This window comes from Lynx rufus, unplaced genomic scaffold (genome assembly GCF_022079265.1).
Source record: "Lynx rufus isolate CCGP_SWC_20201006 ecotype Redwood Valley unplaced genomic scaffold, mLynRuf1.p SCAF_6, whole genome shotgun sequence".
NCBI classification, from domain to species: Eukaryota; Metazoa; Chordata; class Mammalia; order Carnivora; family Felidae; genus Lynx; species Lynx rufus.
The window spans coordinates 144353970-144379170 of record NW_025814878.1 but is presented as its reverse complement, the minus strand read 5'-3'; the positions used below and the strand labels follow the sequence as shown (position 1 = coordinate 144379170).

Here is a 25201-nt window from a genome sequence, read left to right as displayed (position 1 = left end):
TAACCAAGGAAACCAAGCATGACCTATGACAGGTGGGTATCAATGGCTCAATGAAATAGGTATAACAACCTTGATGTTGTCAGTGGTCAGGGTGGGCCATAGCGGGATACAGAAGGGATTTTATACGGAAGGAATTTATGATATAAAAGTTGGACCTGGTTTTTAAAAACACCAATCTTAAAATAGCATGATTAGTAAGTACTGTCCCTGTTCAGAACAGTCAGTGTGAAGTTGTGTAAATTCTCCTGGCGTTTTCTTCAGAATGTGTAGCATACTCTTCGGCATAGGATTAATGGAATCAATTCCCATTCTGAAAGCTGACTTTGGAAAAAAAGCCAAAAATGACTCAACTCCAAGTCTGGTGAACAAGTGGGTAATGGTCAAAAACGAGATACTATTCAAGACTAGAAGTCTTCCAAATGTTGGGAGGAGTGGTAGTGCTACAGCAACAACCCGGACCTCCAAATTTAAAGGGCAGACCATGTTCGGATGCACAGGTTCTGGTGTGCTGCTTAAAACAGCCTTGTTACTTTATACAATATCCCCTGGTATATGGAAAGCCTCAAAGGAGAAAGACAGTGCCCGGTAATGAGTTAATATTGTGTTTCCGCTAGCTTACAGACGAATTCAGAACAGTGAGGAACTGTGGGGTGAGGTATTCGACAGATCACCGCTGTGCATTTATAAAGCTAATGGCAAGAGACAGATGGAGAATGAAGGGTGAGGTGCTAAGGCCATCTAAGGAAGGGGGACGAAGGCAATGACAGCAGTGACAGACCATCCAGTCAGGGGTTTGTGCAGACTGACAGGAACCTGAGAGGGCAGGACTGTAATGGGCCAGAAGGGATGAGTGCACGTTCTTTGTAAGGATTTTAGGCCTTCAAGCACCTGTCTCCCCTTTCGCCCACGCGATGCTATAACTGGAACAGTGTCCACACCTCTGTGCACCACGGCGTACGGTGGGAAGGTGGAAAAGAGAGCCGGAAGTCACCCAAAGGTACAACCACCCAAGCTCGAGAGCAGCCAGGCTGAGTCTCCACTCACCTCCTTCTCTGCTTCACTCCCACAAACATCACTTCTTTTGCTGACACAGGTGCTGGGGGTGGGGGTGGTGGAGGACACGTATGGATGCTCAGTGACTCAGAGGAGTCAGTGAAGGTGATATATGAAGAAAAATGCTGGAGTGCTGTTAAAAATATAGCATTCTGAGTTTGCGTGGGAATACGGTTTTCCACTATCAGGAACGTTGGAATAAAATAACACGCACACTTAAGCATAAATACGTTATGTGTCTGTAAAAATTTCCCTAGAACTAGGTTCTTAGAAAGCTAAATACAAATATAAGTCTCACACGGAGGCTGCTTCAAACTCTAAAGTAGCTTCTCAGATCAGATCAGGATAACAAGTGCGCCTGCCGGGGAATCAGTGGGGGAAGGAGATCACAGGAGATGGGAAGCAGCAGAGGAACCGGGAGGAGCCTCTCTCACACCTACAGCTACTCACCCGAAAGACAAAGTTAAGTGCCTCCACCACCAGCCACTTGCTCAGATGCTATTGCGTTTCTAAAGGACGCATTAGGCCACCAGGAGCTCCACTCCATCAGACACCTCCTAAGACAGTCCAGCTGACCCACCTGCATCAAGGAACCGGCCCAAACTCCTGAAGAGCTATTCAGACTCTGCCCCCGCTATCGATTCTGATCCTACGTTAAGCTTGTAGTGATGACAAAGTTTCTGGCTTTTTACTTGCACTGAAAGACCTCTCACCAGCATGTGGATTCTCTAATTCTGCACAATGCCCACACTAGGACTGTAGTTTTTTCCCTAAACTCCTGCGGATTCAGATTTTTCTCCACTGTGGATTCTCTGATGCCGAATGAGACTTGACCTCTGAATAAAGGCTTTCCCGCACTCATTACATTGATAGGGCTTCTCCCCTGTGTGAATTCTCAGATGCTGTATGAGGCCAGTGTTCCCATTGAAGGCTTTCCCACATTCTTTACATTTATAGGGTCTTTCTCCAGTGTGGATTCTCTGATGTTCAATCAGGCCTGACTTCTGACTGAAGGCCCTCCCACACTCATTGCATTTGTAGGGTTTCTCCCCAGTGTGGCTTCTCTGATGGCCAATGAGGTGTGAGCTCCGCCTGAAGGTTTTCCCACACTCCTCACACTCATAGGGCTTCTCCCCTGTGTGGATTCTCTGATGTCCAATGAGGTGAGAGCTATGACTGAAAGCCTTCCCACACTCATTACATTCATAGGGTCTCTCCCCACTGTGGATTCTCTGGTGCAGAATGAGGCCTGCACTCTGACTGAAAGCCTTCCCACACTGATTGCACTGATATGGCTTCTCCCCAGTATGAATTCTCTGGTGCAGGATCAGGCCTGTGTTTTGACTGAAGGCTTTACCACACTCCTTACAGTGATAGCGTTTTACTTTGTTGTGGATATCCTGATGGGAAAGAAGGGCTGACCTATAACTGAAGGCTTTCCCACACACGTTACATTGATAGGGTTTCTCCCCAGTGTGGATTCTCCAGTGGCGAACAAGGCCTGAGCTCTGGGCAAAGCTCTTCCCACATTCGTCACATTTATGCCGTCTCTCCTGGGTGGGATTTCCCCGCTGCCTCTCTAATCTGCCCAGAAGATCTCGGGCTTCTCCACGCTCATGACCCCCGATAACATCCCCGTTGCATTTGGCAGCTGTCTCTCCATGTGGTTGGATTCCAGTAGATATTACCTGTTTCGAAGCTAATTCCCTGTTCTCACTCCTGGTCTCACCACCTGAAATTAAAATGTGATAAACATCAAGCCAATGTCACTTTCTATTCTCCATGTTAGAAAGGAATAGGATATAAGGGAAAAGGAAAACACACATGGAAAAACTACCAGCAATCACACAGCTTCCATCTGTCTCCAGGCTGCTATCATAATACAGGGAGATGAGAACAGGGCCAAGCAGAAGTACCACAAGCCAAGTGGGGAAGAAGTGCCATGAACAAGGAGCGCTGTTGGGAGGCACGAAGGCAGGGAAGGGACCACCTGAGGGGCAGCTGGGGAGTGGGTAGGAATACAGACGTAGTGAATGACCTAACAGGACAGAAATGGGAAAAGCCCTGGCACTGACAGGGAGGAGCACGACAGGCCCGAAAGTCCCACAGGGCTGGGAGCAGAGGACTCCCACTGGCAGACAGAACAGTACCCACAGGAAGCCCTGGATCAGAGAATAAAAGTCCATGGGCCAGCACTGTTTCTCTCTGTTAGTTCCTGAGTTTAAACTTAAGAATGTCTTTCAGACAACTCACAGCTACCATCACATAACAAACAAACAAACAAAAAAACCTTAAATGATGACAATGACCAGAGCTCTCCTTACCCAGGGAGAACATGTTTCTGTAATTTTCTGGCCTGTCATCTCTATGCAGATCCTTCTGTGATGGATCAAGAAGCCACTCCTCTCGAATTAGGGACACAGCCATGTCTTCGATCTTCTCCAAAGTCTGAAACAAAACAAAATCCCCATGTGGGACTGGCAGTGTTCCATGGCTCAAACCCAGACTGTCAGAGGTCCGCCAGTGCTGGGGAGGATCAAGGGGTGGGAACATACTGTGTAAAGGGATCTAACTAAGCGGGGGACAAAGAGGAAAACGCACCAGATTTGGTGGGGGAAATCAAGAATCATGCAGAAACATCTGGGGCAAGTTCCTGGTGAGTACTGCTACAGAGAGCCCGGGCACGTGGCAGATGCCGCCGGTGCTGCGAAGCAGACCTAGAAGCAGTACAACTCACCTGCAGCCCTGCTGTGAGAAGTGTGGCCGTCATCTCCTGGTTCCCAGGACTTCCTTTCTGGGAAGAGGCAGGACTCTCACAAGAAGAGATGGCTGAGAGGAGAAAGAAGCGAGGAGTGAGACCACCCTGTCCCACAGTTGCAGGAGGCAGCACTAACCCATTCCAAAGCTGTCTGCATTTCAGAAGATATGCATGTCAGAGATTTTGCACAAGAGGTGCTGAGCGGCCCCTGGCTGCCTCAGTACGTGGAGCGTGTGGCTCCAGGTCTCGGGGTCATGAGTTTGAGTACAGAGTATAGAGACTGCTTAAATAGACATTTAAAACATTAAAATGAAACAATATAAAATATAAAAAATCAAATCAAATCAAATCTGGTATCTTGGGCTCTGGGTCCACACTAATGGCTGCCCACAGGACATCTGCACTTTGATGTCCCACTCAGCCTGAAATTCCGCGTCGAAAATAGAGTGCTGGTTTCCTAACAGGAACTGCTTTTCAATTTCTTCTCTCCCACCAAAACTACGTCCTATCCCTGTGCTTGTGTACAGCATTTCTTCAGGTCTTCATGTCTTGGCAAATGGAATATGAGAGCCGACAGAACCAATCTACCTCTATTAACTCTATTACCTTCCTGAAATGTCCACCATCACTGCCACTATCTGCTTCCCATAGGTATCAGACAGTGCAACACCAATAAACAGACTACTGTGTTTTGGGTAATACGCTTTAGAACTTTAGACAAGAATTATATAACTAACTGAAACTGTTCCTATGTTTCTTCTTTAGGAATGTTAAAAACCCATTTATATAGAACTGCTATAAAACACATAAATGAAAAAAGAAACGCAGAGTAAATACAAGATGACACTAGAATGGTCTTGTTCTGCAAGAAGTTCTCAAAAAAACGATAGGGAAGTGTCAAAAGGACACAGGAGCCAGACTGAAGGGGGCCTCCTCTGAACAAATCTGAGACAATTTAAGCATCAAAATAAACACAATAATAAAATAAAGATAACTAAAGATACTTTATTTCTGGAATAAAGTAAGAATTTAGGAGTCCATACTGACATATAAAATAAAATGGGGAGGGAACACTCTCTATTACAAGTAAGTGTAGAAGGAATGACATAGTTAGAAAATCATCATTTTGTAAGTCTTAGTAATCACCGATTCAATCAAGAAGCAACAATGAATATTTTTTTTTTTAATTTTTTTTTTTTCAACGTTTATTTATTTTTGGGACAGAGAGAGACAGAGCATGAACGGGGGAGGGGCAGAGAGAGAGGGAGACACAGAATCGGAAACAGGCTCCAGGCTCCGAGCCATCAGCCCAGAGCCTGACGCGGGGCTCGAACTCACGGAGCGCAAGATCGTGACCTGGCTGAAGTCGGACGCTTTAACCGACTGCGCCACCCAGGCGCCCCACAACAATGAATATTAAAACTAGTATTTTAGCAACAAAAGTTTGATGTGGACCAAATACTTACACAGACTCAAGAGTACTTCCCCCACAAATTACTTATTTATCATAAAGGGAAAAATAGTAACCACAATGATTACCTTAGCAAAAACAAGCCTTTTTAAAAAAAAAAGTGTATTTATTTTGAGAGAGAGAGAGAGAGAGAGAGTGTGCGCCAGTGGGAAAGCAGCAGAGAGGAGGAGAGAGAATCCCAGGCAGACTCTGCTGTCAGCGCAGAGCCCGATGCGGGACTCAAATTCATTAACTGTGAGATCATGATCTGAGCCGAGATCAAGAGTTGGACATTTAACCCACTGAACCACCAGGCGCCCCAAACCTAACCAAGAATAACCTTAACCAAGTCATCAAAGGTACCAACACCAATAACAGGACAATTTCCTGTTGTAATGCTGAGAAGGATACAACAGTACTTTTGGGGAGTTCCTGACACATATGCACAACTTGAATTGACTCGTAAGGAAACATCACACGAACCCAAATTTTACAGCTATTCTATAAAATAACCAACCTGTACTCTCAAAAATGTCAAGGTCATGAAGGGCAAAGAAAGGCCAAGAAACTATTTTGAATTAAAGGAGTCTACAGAGACAAAACAACTGACTGCAAAATGGAATCTTGGATTAGATTCTGGAAGATTACTGGGACAACTGACAAAACATGTATATGAACTATGGACCAGATTAGTACGGTATCAGCATTACACTTCCTAATTGTGATGCATTTATTGTGGCTATCAAAGAAAATGCTCTTGCTTGAAGAATTATATACTGAAATAATTATAAATAAAGTGGCATGATGATACCAGCAAAACCTCAAAACGCCTATGTTGTTAATACATTGAGGTAACATGGGTCGGTCAGTGGGCTGAATGTCCAACTCTTGATTTCAGCTCAGGTCATGATCCCAGGGTCATGGGATCAAGCCCCATGTCCGGGCTCGAGGTGTGGAGCTGGCCTGAGATTCTCTCTCTACTTCTCCCTCTGACCCTGCCCAGCTCATGCTCTCACGTGTACATGCATTTGCTAGCACATCCTCCCCTCCCCACCACTTGTTAAGCACCCAACTCTGGTTTCTGGTTTCGGCTCAGGTCATGATCCTGTTAGTGGGATCAAGTGAGATTCTCTCTCTCTGCCCCTTCCACCTCCCAACATGCACATGCTCTCTCCCTCTCTCTCTCTCAAAATACATATATAAACTTAAAAAAAAAAAAAAACACAACAACATTGGGAAGGCACCTGGATGGCTCAGTTGGTTGAGCATCCAACCTCAGCTCAGGTCACGTTCTCACAGCTCATGAGTTTGAGTCCCATCTCAGCCTCTCTGCTGTCAGCTGCAGAGCCTGCTTCAGATCCTCTGTCCCCCTTTCTCTCTCTGCACCTCCCCTGCTCACTTTCTTTCTCTCAAGAATAAATACATTTAAAAATTAAATTAAATTAAAATTAAAAAAAATATACTGGGATAACAGAAATGTGTGAATATATAAGAATCCCCAAATTCTTTGATTTGTTCTTGAACTTACCAATGGGACTGACAGTCTATATTTGAAGCCTAGATAAACACTTAAACTCAGATCTCAGGACTGGTCTGTACACAAAAATTCTAGTTCCCGATTCTCCAGGAACTCAACAGGTACTTTCTTTTCTATTCCTCCCTCTCATCAATGAAATCTGGTTCCTTACCTTTCTCTTGTGACCCTTGGGACACCGGAGATTTGTGCTGCATTGCCATGGGTCGGAGCTGAGTATCTGGAAGCCCTGGTGTAGACTCTGAATGTACGACCTCCTCCCAGAGTCCATGTCCATGTGCACGGGCTGGGACCTGAAAACAACAGGGCAGCTGCGTTACAAGAAATTCCTTTGCGAGAGGAAGTGAACGACATAAAACAATCAAGAAGAGCTCATCTCTAGGGACACATGCTTGGGAAAAGAGGAAGCAGAATCTCACTTACTTCCTAGAGGCAGTAAGAACACAAATGTGTTGATTAGCGCAGAAAGGCATCATTTCTGATGCCCTTCCTACCATTTTGCACTCCCAAGGCATGGGAAGCCTGATAAACAGAAACTTGGAGCAGTTATTCAACAGAAAAAACTTTTGGTAACAAACCAGGAAACCTTAGTTCTGGTCTCAGATCTACCTTTAATTATGAGTGCCCAAAGTCACTGAAGTAATTCAAGCTCCCTGCATACCAGTTTCCCACTTGGCAAAGATCACTGCAAGGATGTTGAGGATAAAAAACGTACACATATCCTTTACAAAAATAAAAAGGACTCTACGAATATGAGCCACACCGCACTAGAACCATTTTTATCCTCACAAACAGAAATCGACACCCAGCATTCATTCCACTGCTGCGGTGCTGGTGTCTATCACCCAGCTTCCACACACCGTGGGCACAGCATGCACACACCCGTCTACTTACTGGCCGTCCTAATATATCAATCTGTCTTTCTAAATCCTCCAGCAGGGTCACCACCTCCTCTCCGTTCTCTAGCTGATGTTCCTTAACCAGAGTCTGAAGCTCCTCAGGCAGGATGGTCAAGAACTGTTCTAGCACTAATAACTCCAAGATCTGCTCCTTGGTGTTCAAATCTGGCCTTAGCCACTGATGGCAGAGTGCGCGGAGTTGGATCAGAGCTTCTCGGGGTCCTAATGTCTCCTGGTAGCATAACTTCCTGAAGCGCAGACGGAATAACTCCTGGCCAGGAGGGTTATTTTCATGCAGACTAGATTCCTGGTCCCAGCCATGATCTTCCTCTACCTTGACAATTACAAGGTCTTCTTCAGGAGCTTGGTCTGGTGGGGATGAGGCTGACAACTTTCTTGATTCTGCTGCCATTTAGGGCTGGAAAAACTCAGGAGGCTCGTTTCCACTACCTTCTCTATCTTCTTAAGAAGAACCTTCCAAGGGCCTCTTCTCTAAGGGCAATTCTTGGAGAAGAGAAATCGTCAAACAATATTAAAGCAAATCAAAGGTCATAGTCATTTACTAAGACATCTTAACAAGTTCCTACCACAACACAGACTTCAGGGCTTGGTCATTTAAGTGATCCTCTCCACTGTTCCAGAAGTAACACCTTACCTCCTTAGCTTTCTGCCATGCCAAATCCATCTGGGGAATATTCCCTTCCTTCTGCTTCCTCTCCTTGGGGATGGGGAATATGGCAAAACAAAGTTAGGAAACCACGTAGACTGGGTCTAATTGAAGTTCTGCATTTAACCTCAGCTGGTCTTCACTGATGTTGATTTAACCTTCAGTATTTGCAACTCTAGCTATACTGTTTCTACACACTTCAACTCTCAACCTATCCCTTGTGCCCAATAGACCTACCTTTCTACCTTCCTTCCTTCCTTTTCTTTCTTTCTTTTCTTTCTTTTTCTTTCTTTCTTTCTTTCTTTCTTTCTTTCTTTCTTTCTTTCTTTCTTTCTTTCTCTTTTTCTTTTTCTTTCTTTCTTTCTTTCTTTCTTTCTTTCTTTTCCTTCCTTCCTTCCTTCCTTCTTTTCTTCCTTTATTTCCCTTCTTTCCTTCCTTCTTTCTTTCTTGACAGAGAGAGGAGTTGGGGAGGAGGGAGGGAGAGAGAGAGAGAGAGAGAGAGAGAGAGAGAGAGGAAGAGAAGCGGGGCTCATCCAAAGTGGGGCTCAAGCTCACCTGAAGCAGGGCTCAAGCTCACCCAATGTGGCACTCGAACTATGAGATCATGACCTGAACTTAAGGATTGAACCACCCAGGCACCCCAACAGACATACATTTCTACACAATCTAGCTCAAGCTATTGTCCAGAATTCCTAACACCAAAGTCTTCTCCACCTAATGTCCATTATTCTTCTGTGCTCTCCATCTTCCCTCCTATGTCAAAGCCAACTACTTCTCCCGTGGACCTTATCTCACTCTACAACTCTTTGGAGCACTGGTTGCTACCTTTCCAGGAACCTAAATGCCCCATCTACACACACTAACAACCTCCAGAATGTTTTATATATAGACTCATACAGTAGGTATCCTTCTGAGTCTGGCATCTTTCACTTGGCATAATACATATGAGGTCATCAATGTTGTGTGTACCAGTAGTTTATTCCTTATGGAGATGTATGTTTATCTGTTCCCTAGTTGAGAGGTATCTCAACTCATTTTCAGTATTTGACGATTACAAATAAAGGCACGATGAACATTTGCATTTGAGGTTTTGTGTAAACATGTTCTCATTTCACTTGGGTAAATATCTAAAGTAAAACTGATGGATCACATGGCAGGTGTATGTATAACTTTATAAGAAACTGTAAAGCTTTTTTTTTTTTAATGTTTATTTTTGAGAGAGCATGAGCAGGGGAGGGGTGGAGAGAGAGGGGAGGACAGAGGATCCAAAGCAGGCTCCATGCTGACAGCAGAGTCCAAAACTGTTTTCTAAAGTGCCTATAACACTTTGCATTCCGCTGGCTGTATGTGAGAACTGGTTCTCTCTATCCTAACAAGCAGCATTTGATATGGTTTTATTTTTAATTTTAGATATTCTAACAAGTATGTAATGGTATCTCATTATGGCTTAATTAATTAGTTTATGTTTTAACCACTCCCTGATATCTCACTATGGTCTTTTTTTTTTTTTTTTAATGTTTACTTTTGAGAGAGAGTGAGCACACGCCACACATTCTGAAGCAGGCTCCAGGCTCTGAGCTGTTAGCACAGAGCCTGATGTGGGGCTCGAACCCACGAACCACGAGATCATGACCTGAGCTGAAGTTGGTTGCTTAACTGACTGAGCCACCCAGATGCCTATTCACTATGGTCTAAATTTGCATCTTCCTTCTAATTCTGTAGAGCATCCTTTCACCTGTTGGTCTGCCACCCATATTATCTTCTCTGGTGAAGTTATCTGCTCAAAACTTTTGCCTGTTTTAAAAATAAACTTCTTTATTATTGAGTTTTGAGAATTCCTTACATATCTTGGACACCAAGACCATTATGATATATATGATGTGCAAATATTTCCTCCTCTTCATTCCTTTAACAGTGCCTTTCCAAGAACACAAATCCATAACTTTTCTGAAGTCTAATTTGTCATTTTTTTTCTTTTAGGGATTGTGCTTTTGGTGTCATACCTAAGAAATTTTTGCTTAACTCACAGTCGCAAAGATTTTCTCCTGTTTTCTTCTAAAACTTCTATAGTTTTAGGTTTACCATAGGTCTATGATCCATCTTGAGTTAATTTTTTTAAGTAATCTCCGCACCCAACCTGGGGCTCAAAATCATGACCCCGAGACCAAGAATCACACACTCCACCTACTGAGCCAGCCAGGCATCCCAAATTTTGAGTTAAATTTTGTATAGAATTTGAGTTGTGGATGGGGTTTAATTTTTTGGAACACAGCTACCAAATTGTTCCAGCACCTTCAAAAAGATTACCCCTTTACCGACTGAATTATCTTTACATCTTTGTCAAAAATCAATTGACCACGTATGTGTGGGTTTATTTCTGTAATCTCTATTCTGGTCCATTGACCTATATGTTTACCCTTTTCCCCAAACAAAATTGTCTTGATTATTGCAGCTTTAAAATATTAAAACCAAATATTAAGAGTCCTGCAACTTTGTTGCAATATTTTCAAAATTGTTTTGACTTTAAGTTTATTTATTTTGAGAGAGACAGAGACAGCGTGAGTGGGGTTGGGGCAGAGAGAGAGGGAGAGAGAATCCCAAGCAGGCTCCACACTGTCAGCAGAGAGCTTGATGCAGGGCTCGAACCCACCAAACTGTGAGATCATGAGCTGAGCCAAAACCAAGAGTCAGACGCTTAACCCACTCAGCCACCCAGGAGCCTCTGTTTTTTCTAATTCCATGGTCTTTTGATACAAATTCCTACCAACCCTCTCTCCCGGAACTGGATTTGTGCTGGATCTATACAGCTCACTGACATTTTAATATCCATTCTATAAACACACTCTATCTCTCCATTTAAGTCTTCTCCAATTTCTTTCATTAGTGCCCCAAATACCTATTCTTAAAGGAATAGACACAATATTTTCTCCTTTAGAATCTTTTCTTGGAGCACCTGGCTGCCTCAGGCAGAAAAGCATAGAACTCTCGATCTCAGAGTCATGAGTTCAAGTGCCACGTTGGGTGTAGAGCTTACTTTAAATGAGTAATTTTCCTACAGTTATGTATTATTAGTTGCAAAGGAGTTCTGACTTCCTAACTTAATTGTATGTTCTGTATAAGTAAAGATCTGTATCTTTTACTTTATTGATAGAATCAAAGATCATTCAAGGGCTATTATTTATAATATCTAACACGGAAGTTATCTGTCTTTGTTTAAGAGCAAGATTTAGATACAAAACCTATAGACCTAAAGACTTTATTAAAGGGTCCTATTTCTCTGTGGGTATGTCTATGGCCTTTAGCTTTGGTAACAGACATCACTTCTTGCCTGTACTTGCAGTGGTTAAGTGGTCTTCCTGCCTTTGGCTGTTCTTTTCTCTCATTCATGTTCCCCACAGCTGCCTGTTGTGGGTTGAACTGTGTCCTCCCAAAAGACATGCTGAGGTCCTAACCTCTGATACCTGCGAATGTGACCTTATTTGGAAATAGGGTCTTTGCAGATGTAATTAAGTTAAGATAAGGTTATACTGGAGTAGAGTAAGCCCTTAATACAACACGACTGGTGTTCTTTTAGGAAAGTAAGAGACACAGAGACTGAGATATACAAAGAGAGAGCCATGTGAAGACACAGACAAAGAAGAGAGCTGTGAGACCACAGACGCAGAGGTAAGGAGTTATGCAGCCACAAGCCAAGGAATGCCTGTAACAACCAGAAAGTCGGTGAACGTGGCTCTGCCAACATCTTTTTTTTTTTCTGTTTATTTTATTTTATTTTATTTTTTCAACATTTATTTATTTTTGGGACAGAGAGAGACAGAGCATGAACGGGGGAGGGGCAGAGAGAGAGGGAGACACAGAATCGGAAACAGGCTCCAGGCTCTGAGCCATCAGCCCAGAGCCTGACGCGGGGCTCGAACTCACGGACCGCGAGATCGTGACCTGGCTGAAGTCGGACGCTTAACCGACTGCGCCACCCAGGCGCCCCTGTTTATTTTATTTTTGAGAGAGAGGGCACAAGTGGGGAAGGGACAGAGAGGGGAGGGGGCAGAGGATCCGAAGCAGGCTCTGCTCTGACAGGAGAGAGCGCAATGTGGGGCTTGAACCCATGAACCACGAAATCATGACCTGAGCCAAAGTCAGATGTTTAACCAACTTAGCGCCCCCAGGCGCCCCTGCCAACATCTTGACTTTGGACTTTTAGCCTCCATAACTATGAAAGAATAAATTTCTGCTGTGCTAAGCCACCCAGCTTGTGCTACTTTGTTATAATATGTTACCCTATAAAATTAACACCTTTCTAGAAAGACTTTTAATAAATATGTAATATAACTCATCACTTTAAAATCTTTTGAAAGGGAACCCACCTCTTCAGCATGATATGCAATGGCCTTTATGGTATGTAAACCTGCTTACCTTTATCTACTATAAGCTCACCTTCACATACCTATTCCAAATGTGGCTTTCTTTTTAAAAAAAAATTTTTTTTAATGTTTATTTTATTTATTTTTGAGAGACAGAGAGAGACAGCACAAGTGGGACAGGGCAGAGAGAGAGAGAGAGAGAGAGGGAGACCCAGAATATGAAGCAGGCTCCAGGCTCCGAGCTGTCAGCACAGAGCCCGACGCGGGGCTCGAACTCACGAGCCGTGAGATTATGACCTGAGCCAAAGTCGGACGCTCAACCAACTGAGCCACCCAGGCACCCCCAAATGTGGCTTTCTTTAAGCTCCACTCTATTACAGAGCTCTTTATTCTAGTTCAGTGGTTTTCAACGAGGCCAATTTTGCTCCCCTCTCCCAGGGACACTTGGCAATCTCTGAAAACATTTCTGGTTGTTAAAACTGAAGGGAAGGGATGCTACTGGCATCCAGTAGGTAGAAGCCCAAGATGCTACTAAACAACTTACGATGCATAACACAGACTCCCCAACAAAGGATGATCTGTCAATGCCAAGGTTCATAAACCCCGGTCTAGCTGAAACCATTCATTCTAACTTAAAAGTCTCAGCTTACCTCCTATTTTTTTCATGAGGTGTCTGTCACTCCCACTCTGACATGCCCCAACCCACAAGCAGATTAAGGTGCTCATTCTTGCCAAGACATTTTTCACATGGTCCAAATAGAGGATTGATCACATTGTGTAGGTACTGTAAATGTGTGCCCATGGCCACGGTTTTATTGCAAATGTTTGTTTGTGGCAGTCACCTTCTTCTCTGTCCCTCTTATAAAACAAGGAAGTTTTATTACACATTTGTATTCCAGAAAGATCACAAAGGCAGCACTACAGACAATGGAAAGGAGCATAAATGAAGGCAGTATATCCAAAACAGCTGGCAAGAGATGAACATGATAAAACCACACCTACAATCCTCAAAGAAAGAGGAGAGACAGGCCCTTAGGAGGAAAATCAGATTACATCTACTTCTTCACATGAGTCTTGAAAGCAGTGCCTCTTTCAGGAGTTTTTTTTAGGGGGCAGGGGGAAGAATGGGGTAGGGGTAGTTCAGTCTCTACAATCAAATGAAAACACAGAGCTTTTCCATCGAAAAAAACCCCATAGGCACAAAAGTTTACATTCAATTTCAGCACAGTTCACAGACCTGATGCCCATGCAAGGACTCCAGGGCCATTAAGAACCTTACTTAGAGGGATGCCCGGCTGGCTCAGTGGGAAGGGTTTGCGACTCCTGGTCTCAGGGTGCTGAGTCTGAGCCCCATGTTGGGGGGTAAAGATTACTAAAAAATATATCAGGGCGCCTGGGTGGCTCAGTTGGTTAGGCAGCTGACTCTTGATTTCAGCTCCGGTCATGATCCCACAGTTTGTGAGTTCAAGCCCTGTGTCGGGCTCTGTGCTGACAGCACAGAACCTGCTTGGGATTCTGTCTCTGCCCCTCCCCAGATCGCACACACTCTCTCCTTCTCTTTCTTAACAACAACAACAACAAAATTATATATATATATATATATATATATATATACACATACATACACACACACATCTATACACACATATACACATACACACACACACGTGTGTATGTATATATGTGTATATATATATGTATATATATATATATAAACTTAAAAAAACCACCCTTAGAGAGCATGGACAGAAAAGGAAAAAAGTTGGAAAATTATCTTTAAAATTAGATATGGCTGAGGGGTGCCTGGGTGGCTCAGTCAGTTAAGTGTCTGACTTCGGCTCAGGTCGTGATCTCACGGATTGTGAGTTTGAGCCCTGTGTCAGGCTCTGTGATGACAGCTCAGAGCCTGGAGCCTGTTTTGGATTCTGTCTCCTTCACTCTCTGCCCCTCCCCCACTTGTGCTCTGCCTCTCAAAAATAAATAAATGTAAAAAAAAATTTTTTTTAATTAGATAAGGATGAGAACAACAGTTTGGTGAGTAACTACTAATACCAAGAACAGAGAAGTAAGATATAGGGTTAAATATGGTGTCTAACATCAGAGAGTTTAATTCATGAAGATTTTGTGGAGAATTTGAGACAAGGCGTAATCATTTTTGTTTTGAACAGCGAGGATTAACATCCATGGTCTTAAAATTATTTATTTATTTATTTATTTATTTATTTATTTATTTATTAATGTTTACTTATCTTTGAGAGAGAGAGACAGAGAGAGCGAGCGAGTGTGAGTGGGTGAGGGACAGAGAGAGGGAGACAGAATCCGAAGCAGGCTCCAGGCTCCAAGCTGCCAGCACAAAGCCCAATACGGGCTTGAACCCATGAACTGTGAGATCGTGACCTGAGTGAAGTCGGGCGGTTAACCGACTGAGCCACCCAGGTGCCCCACATCTTAAAATAACTTTTAAAAATTTAGGAGAAGTCAATTAAGAGGCGCCTGGGTGGCTCAGCTGGTTTAAGCCTTGGACTTAACCACGTCATGATCTTGCAGTTCATGAGTTTGAGCCCCACATCAGGCTCTGTGCTGACAGCTTGGAGGCTGGACCCTGCTTTGGATTCTGTGTCTTCCTCTCTCTCTACCCCTCCCTGCTCGTGCTCTCCCTCTCCCTCTCTCTCAAAAACAAATAAACATTAAAAAAAATTAAAAAGAACTTTATATTAAGATATTAAAGTAAATATAACATATTAACATCATAGTAAATAACACTTAATAAAGTCTCAATAGTGAAACCCAGAGACGTCATCTAATTATCAGGTCTGTTCATAATTTACACCAAATCAGCCAACCAGTCTTGTCCTTTCCCCACCCTATTTTTTTTTTTAGTATCTAATTTTCCACTTTTTAGTCTCTTCCCTCTCCAATCAAGTTTTTGACAATTACAACCTATAATTGGACTTCAATATTTGGACTACAATATTAGTCTAGTATGTACCTGCCTCTCAGTTTCATGTAAGCACTTTAGGGGTGAAGACTGCTTCTTACATCCTCTTTTAAGAATACCTGGTCGGGGAGCCTGGGTGGCTCAGTTGGTTGGGCGTCTGACTTCGGCTCAGGTCATGATCTCACGGTTTGTGGGTTTGAACCCCGTGTCGGGCTCTGTGCTGACAGCTCGGAGCCTGGAGCCTGCTTGGGATTCTGTGTCTCCCTCTCTCTCTGCCCCTCCCCCACTCATGCTCGGTCTCTGTCTCTCAAAAATAAAGTAAAACATTAAAAAAAAAGAATACCTGGTCAAGGGGTACCTGGGTGGCTCAGTCAAGCATCGGACTCTTGATTTTGGCTCAGGTTCACGGGTTTGAGCCTCACATGGGGCTCCACGTTGACAGAACAGAGCCTGCTTGGGATTCTCTCTCTGCCCCTTCCCCACTCTCAAAATAAAATGAACTTAAAAAAAAAAAAAAATACTTGCTCAAGTTTATTGATTCAGGAAGTTAAAATAGTCAACATGTACAGTCTCCTGATCTCAAATGGTACATAATCCTGTGAACTACTAAAGACACAACTCCGATTTAAAAGCATTATTCTCTTGGGGCGCCTGGGTGGCACAGTCGGTTAAGCGTCCGACATCAGCCAGGTCACGATCTCGCGGTCCGTGAGTTCGAGCCCCGCGTCGGGCTCTGGGCTGATGGCTTGGAGCCTGGAGCCTGTTTCCGATTCTGTGTCTCCCTCTCTCTCTGCCCCTCCCCCGTTCATGCTCTGTCTCTGTCCCAAAAATAAATAAAAAACGTTGAAAAAAAAATTAAAAAAAAAAAAGCATTATTCTCTTAATAGATGAAAAGGAATGCTTTTCTTCCTTCAAACTAATGAGGTCCACTTGGGGATGTTTGAGAACCGACAACAAAAGAAAGAGATTGTCCAGGCTTTAAAGGTCAAGAGAAAAACAGGTGAAGCCAAAACTGTGCTTTACAGTTATCAAAGTGAGGAAGCCAGTTTGAACATCTGCTACATTTCACCCTTCACCACAAATTCAAAATACTTACGATTTGTTAAAACGACTCCTGCATAAATATACTTAACTGAACTAATCAAACAACAGGAATATGGGTTGTTTTGAGAGGTGGTAGCGGCGGTCTTACTGTTGCCTGACAAAAAAAACCACTCGTGAGTGCCCTGAGTTTTAGAAACGGGGCCCCTTCAAAAAGGGTTCCCAGGCATCTACTTTAGTCGGCCTTGAGGAACAAAGTAAGTACTCTGAGTAAGGGTGAATTCTCTATTACCCCAGAGATGTGACAAATGTGTCTTTTGTGCAGTTATCTCAACGCGCCACCGTGTTCTGCATACACTACGAACAGCAGATTGCCTTAACAGCAAACATAGGTTTCCAAGGATAATTCGGGGCTTCCAAAAACAAAGTACAGCTTGAAAAAAAATTTTTTCTTTTTTTTTGTATCGTGAAGGAAATGCAAAATTGCTGAGTAAAAACAATTCGGATCGTGGGAACAGCTGCATAAAAGATAACGTGGGGCCGGTTTCCCATTTTAAGAACAACAGCACCCCAAAAAGAGGAACGGGATGAAGAAAGCGAGAGTTTGGGGACGCGCCCCCTGCGGACCCTGATGCCCGGCCCTGGCCCCTCGGTCCCCGGTTCCCGCCGCGTCCGCGTCCCCCGCGGACCCTGATGCCCGGCCCGCCCCGTCTGTGCCCGGTTCCCGCCGCGTCCGCGCCTCCTGCGGAGCCGCAGGCCCGGCCCCGATCCGGTCTGTCCTCGGTTCCCGCCGAGTCCGCGCCCCCTGCGGACCCTCAGGCCTGGCCCCGGCGGCGGCCTACTCTGGCCCACAAAGCCCTCCCCTCCCCCGCCCGGAGCCCGGCCCGTTACTCACCGCGAGTTCCGGGGGCGGCCCGGGGCGGGGAAGGGAGGCTGCAGAGGACGGACGGACGGACTCGCAGGAAGGGCGGGGGGCAAACCGGGGCGAGAGCTGTAGTGGGACGCGGGCCCGCCAGCCTCTAACTTCCAAACCCGCGAAGGCACAACCTCGACCGACGCGCATCTTGTCGGGAGGCACTTCCGGAGGCTCTCTAGGAACCTGGAGGTCTGGAAGCTCTATGGCCGGCCGGCTCGGGGGACCGGCGCCCCGCCCTCCGCAGGCCCTGGGCTGGTCCGCCGGTGCGCGCTTAGCGGTGCCCGGCGGGAGTGGGGACGTGGGTGCCAGCTCGGGCCCTGGCGGTGCTGGCGACTGGGCGCGGAAAGACCCCCGCACTCGGCTGTCCTCCGAGCCTCCCGTACAGACTGCCGATCGTTTGAGGAATTCCTCCCCATCACGGTTCACAGCCTTTTGAATCCCCTATGGCGCTTAATAATAGTACACCTTGTACTGTTGTGTTCACACAACCATTGTAAGGGCGGCTGGGTGGCTCAGTCCGATGCGTGTCAGACTCTTGGTCCCGGCTGGGGTCATGATCCCAGGGTTGGGGGCATCGAGCCCCATGTCAAGCTCCACAACCGGCTCCGTGCTGAGTGTGGAGCCTGCTTAGGATTCTGTCTCCCTCTGCCCTTCTCCCCTACTTGTACTCTCTCTCTCGCTCTCGCTCGCTCTCTACTCTCAGAAAGAAAGAAAGAAAGAGAGAAAGAGAGAAAGAAAGAAAGAAAGACCAACCATTGTGATTGAGAATAAATTTCCTCTGAATCTTTGTATCTGTTCAGCCCTTTTCTATCTTACTGAATTGCAATCTCTTAAAGCCAGCTTTGTAGCTTAGCTTTTCAAATACCAAACCCGGGAGGAAAGCTTCACTAGTGGACTTTTGTTTTAATACCACAAATCTACGTTCCCATCTACATTCATTCTTTTCTTGACTGAGAGAAAGCCAATCTCACAGTAGATTCGTAGGGGCTTTATTCTAGTCATTGTCTTACTGAGACACTATTTCAGATTCTTCTGAACAACTGCTTGCATGCTTATTAGCTTCCAGGGGTCCTACGCAAAAATGGAAAGAGTACACGTGCTTGCAAGCAGTGCTCCAAATCCTTGCCCTCTCAGGGTATCTACCATCTGTCCTTGTAAACGTTAAGATTCACTGACTTCCACATAGGTGTAAATCTTAATTTACACGTCGCCTTAATGCATTATGTGTCTATCATATTTGATCAGAAGTATTGCCTGCAGGCCTGTGTTTCACTGTTTTTCCGGTTCTTCCTGTTTTGGGATCTCCTTGAGGTCACTTGAGATTACAGAAGGCTGACATCAGTCACCTACTGCACTGTTAGTGCACACTTTAATACCATTGTATTAAAGATTTAGCATTTCAGACTAACTAGGATTTGGGGGTGGGGGTTGAGGAAAATGTCTTATTTGTGTTGTTTAGGTCCCCCTCCTATTATGATCCCTTCAACATCTTTCCTAACTACCCACTTATTCTGAGTTCTCAGGTGCCCCTCCAATCTTCACCTTAACTTCCCCTCTTTAGCTGCTCCTACTGATACCCACCGCCAATGTCTCTATCCGGTCTCCAGCCTGAACCAGAAAATATTCTGTCCACCCATCAGGACTAAATCTTAGTAGTTTTATTTGTTTTTAGGGTTTTTTTGTTTTCATCTAATCATCACAATGAAACAAATAAGAATAAGCACTGAGAAGTTACAGTGTTTCTAGACTCCTTCAAAACACTTATTTTTGCTGTTTTATAGTTCTTGCCTCCCAGATGGGGTGGTGACTGGAAGTAACTGGCAACAGACTAGGAACTCTGCCCTTGGTTTTTGTTTTTGTTTTTAAGTTTATTTATTTATTTTGAGAGAAGGAGAGAGAGAGAGAGAGAGGGTGGGGCAGAGAGAAAGGGAGAGAGAGAGAGAATCCTAAGCAGGCTCCATGCCATCAGCACAAAGCCCAACGTGGAGCTCAATCATGTTGAGATCGACTTGAGTTTAATCAAGAGTCAGCCGCTTAACTGACTGAGCCACGCAGGCGCTCCACATAGGTAGTTTAGAAGTAAAATAGTATCATGACCTAAGGAAAGATTTCTCGAAAGGCACTAATGATAACAGAAAACATTGCTAAATTTGACTTCATCAAAATTTAAACCTTCTGCTCAAGAAAAAGCACCATTAAGAAAGTGAGAAGAGAGGCTACAGCCTGGAAAACATGTGTAATACATATTTCTGACAACTAGTATACAGAGTATGCAAAGGACACTCACAACTCAATCATGAGACAAACTAACATAAGTAGGTAAAAGATCTGAGCGGACACTGTACAGAAGAAGATATCTGAATGGCCAATGAGTACATGAAAAGGTACCCAACGTCATATGGGGAAATATAACAAAAATCACAACAAAACATTAAAACCACTACATATCCCTTAGAATGGCTAAAATTAAAATGTCTAACAGCACCAAGTACTGGTGAGGATATGAAGAGATTGGAACTGTCATTCAATGCTAGTGGGAGTTAAAATGGTATGCTAATTTCAACAACTGGCATTTTTAATGAAGTTAAATAATGCCTACATTCTGATCCAGTAATCTCACTTCTAGACATTTAGCTAAGACATATGAAAACACAAGTCCACAGCAGCTCTATTCATAATAGGTCCAAACTGGAAAAACCCAAATGTTCATCAATAGGAGAATAGAGAGTGAAATAGTGTAATGTTCATACAATATATACTACTCAGAAATAAAAAGAAGCTACTAATAGATGAATAATGCGGATGAATCTTGAAAATATGTTGGTGGGGCACCTGGGCGGCTCAGTTGGTTAAGCGTTTGACTTCGGCTCAGGTCATGATCTCATGGTCCGTGAGTTCAAGCTCCCCAGTGGGCTCTGTGCTGACAGCTCAGAGCCTGGAGCCTGCTTCAGATTCTGTGTCTCCCTCTCTCTCTGCCCCTTCCCTATTTGCATGCTCTCTCTCTTTCTCAAAATAAATAAATAAACTTAAAAATAATTTATTATGTTGGGGGCGCCTGGCTGGCTCAGTTGGTAGAGCATGCAACTCTCAATCTCAAGGGTTGTGAGTTCAAGCCTCACGTTGGGCATAGAGCCTACTTAAAAAAAAAAGTTAACAAAACTAAATAGTACGCTTAGTTTTATGGTGTGAAAAACACCAGGCCTCACTCCTCCATTCCCTACCAATATCTATTCCCTAGAGATATCCAGTTAACTCTTTCCTTTTACTTTTCATATTAACCTCTATATTTATAAGGTACTAACACTGCTATTTCTTGATTTTTCACTTATAAATATTCTTTATTATGCATTAACTTCCTACTATGGAAAAAAAGCATTTAATTTTTTAAGTTTATTTATTTTGAGAGAGAGAGAGAGAGAGCGAGCAGGGGACAGGCAGAGAGAGAGAGGGAGAGAGACAATCCCAAGCAGGTTTCGTACTATAAGCAGAGCCCAGTGCAGGGCTTGAGATCTCACCACAAACGGTGAGATCACGACCTAAGCCCAAACCAAGAGTCAGATGCTTAACCAACTGAGCCATACCCTAAGAAAGCATTTCATGTTTTAGACCACTACTAGAACTAGCCACACCAGGGATTAGAGGACACATAGACTTCCTGAGTTGCTAAGTCCAACAACAACAGCAGCCCCACCAAGGCACAAAAATGTTAGACTCCAGTTACTTGTACTTTCCCCACTTCTATAAGCAGGGGACAAATTTCTATTAATGTTACCAGATGGAGAAACATTTCCAAACGTAGCATCAGCTGCTCGCTGCTGGAAAATCTGTGCTCAGAGGCAAGTGATTGTGGGAAAGGAAAGTTTACTTTAGTCAAGAAGCCAGGTGGACTACCTCCCAGGTAGTAAAGAGGGTGTTACCTCGGTGGTAAAGAGGGTGGACAAATCTTTCAAAGACCATCTTCCTTGTCCAGGTGAGGCCAGAGAATTTTTTTTAAATGTTAATTTATTTTTGAGACAGAGAGACAGAGCATGAGCTGGGGAGGGGAAGAGAGAGAGAGAGAGAGAGACACAGTCTGAAGCAGGGTCCAGGCTCTGAGCTGTCAGCACAGAGCCCGACGTGGGGCTCGAACCCACGACCCGTGAGATCATGCCGAAGTCATACACTTAACAGACTGACCCTCCCAGGTGCCCCATAGTTCAGAGAATTTTAAAGGGGAAGGCATGGGAAAGGGAGGGGGCTACACACAGGAGAAGCAGGTGCCCAGGTGGTGGTCATATGTGGACATGACCCTGAACAGACTCTCTGGCAAAGCCAAAGCTATTTTCCAATGCAGTCAGGCCATATCCTCTGGGAAAGTCTGGTCCTTCACTCCTCAAGGCCAGTGGTCTGCAAATCTCAAGGAAAGCAGGTTATTTCTGCCACAGACACAGGGACTTAGGTCAGCAAGCAAGGAGTGCATAAAATTGAAGCGAATTCACCCTTGAGATCAGTTGGAGTGCTGTTACAATAACACTCCAAATATTTTCCACACCTGGAACCTCAAAGGTGTTCCCAGATTCTCCTCAGTTGCTCTGAATTTTAGTTTCAGAAGCATCACTTCATATGTAGTATATGGACTAGCATAGTAATTTTCTAAAATTTTGGTCTCAGGGTGCCTGGGTGGCTCAGTCAGTTAAGCCCCCAACTCTTGATTTCCGTTGAGGTCATGATCTCACAGGTCCCTGGGATCAAGTCCCACATCTGTGCTGTCAGTGCAGAGTGCTGAGCTTGTCAGCCTGCTTGGGATTCTCTCTCTCCCTCTCTCTCTGCCCCTCCCCCACTTGCTGTCTCTCTCTTTCTCTGTCTCTGTGTGTGTGTGTGTCTCTCTCTCTCTCTCAGAATAAACTTAAAAAAATAACAAAATTTTGGTTTCATGATTCCTTTTATATTCTTAAAAACTAATGAGGACCCCAAAGAGCTTATTTTTATGTGGCTCATATCCATCAAGATTTGCTGTATTTGAAATTAAAACTGAGGAATTAAAAAATATTTGAAATGACAATAACATTTCCATTACATGCTAACTTTAATACATTTTATGGAATCTAAGAATATCTTCTAAAACAAAAAGTTAGTGAAAGGAGTGGAATTACTTCACATTTTTGCTATCTCTTTGAAGTCTGGTTTAATAGGTGGCTGGATTCTCACACTTGCTTCCTCACTCAGTATCACCGGAGAAGGTCAAACCTCAGGACCGACAATTGTAAAGGGCAAGAGTGGGTCATTCATTTAAGAACTGCATTTGGGGAAGTTTGGAGATGCTCCCTAGCTGGCCGCTGGGGCTCGCGTCCTCTGCCCACAGCTAGATACTCACTTTCCAAAACAACCGGAAAGGCTCTCACCAAGAGACTGAACGAAGCAGAGCAAAACTTGAGATGATTCAGGACATTTACAATGGAACAAAGAGGAGGAAAAATAAAGATAGCATTCTCTAAAAGTGAAGTACACTGAAGCCCGCCGCCCTAGAGGAAGGTTCCTGTTTTGGTAATTGCGTAGGGCCTTGGCCTGCCTGTAGCCTGCTCGTGTGGGACCTAGATTGAGACTCTCCACCGGGTAAGACCAGTTGCAGAAGCAGCCTCCTCCCACGACAGTGGAAGTTCACGCCACCTGCAGTCACCAGCACGTGACTCACTCCCAGATACAAGCGATACCGCGATACCGCGCGTCCGAAGACACCTGATGAACATCAAGAGCAGAGCATGAAGGAGAAGGGGCAGAGGTATCTGACCCCAGAGCACGGACAGACAACCCAGGGAACAGAAAAACGGAATACCTGTAATGAGGCAGGGGAGGAAAAACTTTCTCTCTTCCCTTCTTGGTTCCTTGGTCGGCCTCATAAATCGACACGAGACAGTTTAACTGGAGGACAAAACTTTAGGGTTGTTCATACAGGAGCTCATAAAACTACAAGACTCAAAGAAGTGACCCAAGCTGACTAAACTTCTTTGTTTGCCTTTTGTTTTTTATCATATTTTAAAATATTAAAATAACAAAATATGATAAAAGTGAGAATCTACATGTATATAAAGCAAACACAAAAATATTAAGTAAGTAAATAAATAAAAGCTGACATTTCCTCTACCCCCAAATGCTACTACCTAGAATGTTGGGAAACAATTCTCCAAGGATTTCTCACATTTCTCTAAGTCTTCTGACAAATTTTCTTTCAGTTCAGCTTTTCAAAGATGTATCTCCTTTTGGAGCACATTTATTTCCTAACAAGGATAATAAAGATTGTTAGAAATAACCCATCAACCGGATCAAAGGTGGGATGCAGAGACTCACAGCACAGTGAAGCAAGGCTTTAATCAATGTTCTTACAAGAGTGGGTGTCTGATGGACAGGCACACTCGGGGCAGTTACAGCAGACAATTTATCTCCTAGTGTGCAAGTCCGTCCCCTGGTTCCTCATTGGCTGAGTACTACAGAGGTTACAGCCTTATCCTGACATCATCTATGCCCATGTAAGGCAAAAAGTAGTCTGATTGGAACACATGTGCATTCCCTGAGCTGACCAGAGACCTTCAGTCCCTCCTATTGACAGACATTTAGATCTTTTCCTTTCTTTCTACCATTAGCAATCCTATCTGCCTTACTGCCCTCTAGAATGCCCCTCTCCTTACCCCATAATCACTGTGAGTCTCCCGAGTCCTCTCAAGTCCAGGAGTTGTCTCATTGTTTCCTATCATTCTAAACACTAGTCTGTTATTCTCATAACAGGTCTCTCTTCTCAGGGTTTTATTAATCTATTTATCACATTCTATTTTGTATTACTTGTTATTATTGTACATGCTCTTAACCAGAGTATAAACTTCCTCATCTAGTATTTATTCCGAGATCTCGCTCTCTCCCACTTCCGGTATGCAGTGTTCCTTAAAATATGCAGATGTGCCATACATTTCAGACAGGAAAAATGGTTTGACTTGTTTCGTCAAGTGGCTAAATTTAGTCAATATGATTCACCTTCTCCTTTCTTTTCTATTAATTCCTTTCCCTGAGATCTGTCCTTATTCACCCAGGTAATACTTCTCAAGAGCTCACCTGTGCCAGGTGCCAAGTTTGGTGAGACTGCTGAGATGAGCAGCTATAGGTCGCTCACAATGACCACAACCTTTTTCCATTCTTCATGGTTTTCTCTTACTCCAGTCTTGTCTTGCACTTTACTTTAATGGGAGAGCCAAAATAACTTCCAAGCTACCCTTCCAGGTTTTTGGCTGAGGTCCCCCCAACAGCCAATAAAAATGTTAACAGGAGAAAAAGACGTTTAGTAATGAAAGGGCGGACCTACGCCGTCCGACTCCATCTTGTTCAGTGTCCTCCACCTTGAATGACTGCGTCCCCGACATGCCCCCTTTCCGGGAAAATCGCAGAAACCTCAGACCACGCCTCCTCCCCTTGAGTAACCTCCCGATCACCCGTTCAAACTTCCTGATCAAAACACGCCGGCGACCTGCGTAACAGGACTCCCACCCTTCCCCAGCCAAATGGCTGAGGCCACAGCCATTACCTCACCAACTGCCCCTAGACCCCTATAAAACCTTTGTG

General features: G+C 44.2%; 1 protein-coding gene and 1 non-coding gene across 4 annotated transcripts; one reads left to right on the top strand and one right to left on the bottom strand.

Annotated features, from left to right (window-relative positions):
- Positions 1–1269: 1269 nt before the first annotated feature.
- On the bottom strand, positions 1270–24952 carry ZKSCAN8 (zinc finger with KRAB and SCAN domains 8). 3 transcript variants are annotated; one of them, XM_047102023.1, is made up of 6 exons: positions 24698–24952; positions 7690–8198; positions 6950–7088; positions 3791–3882; positions 3378–3501; positions 1270–2785 (listed from the first exon to the last, which is right to left on the bottom strand). In XM_047102023.1, exons 2-6 carry the CDS (start codon positions 8104–8106, stop codon positions 1824–1826), a joined length of 1734 nt encoding a protein of 577 aa, XP_046957979.1. In that variant the 5' UTR covers positions 8107–8198; positions 24698–24952; the 3' UTR covers positions 1270–1823. The 3 variants fall into 3 exon arrangements, with proteins under 3 accessions (XP_046957979.1, XP_046957977.1, XP_046957978.1); XM_047102021.1 differs by lacking the exon at positions 24698–24952 and adding an exon at positions 17597–18146; XM_047102022.1 differs by lacking the exon at positions 24698–24952 and adding an exon at positions 8350–8675.
- TRNAE-CUC (transfer RNA glutamic acid (anticodon CUC)) lies at positions 20671–20744 on the top strand. The gene has a single exon. It is a non-coding gene; the product is annotated as a tRNA-Glu (tRNA).
- Positions 24953–25201: the final 249 nt, after the last annotated feature.

Coding starts and splice junctions, on each gene's coding strand:
- ZKSCAN8 (XM_047102023.1), bottom strand. CDS start 8,106: ATGGCAGCAGAATCAAGAAAGTTGTCAGCCTCATCCCCACCAGACCAA. Junction 3,502..3,790: donor TTCTCACAGCAGGGCTGCAG/GTGAGTTGTACT, acceptor GTTTTGTTTCAG/ACTTTGGAGAAGATCGAAGA. Junction 2,786..3,377: donor CAGAAACATGTTCTCCCTGG/GTAAGGAGAGCT, acceptor TTTTAATTTCAG/GTGGTGAGACCAGGAGTGAG.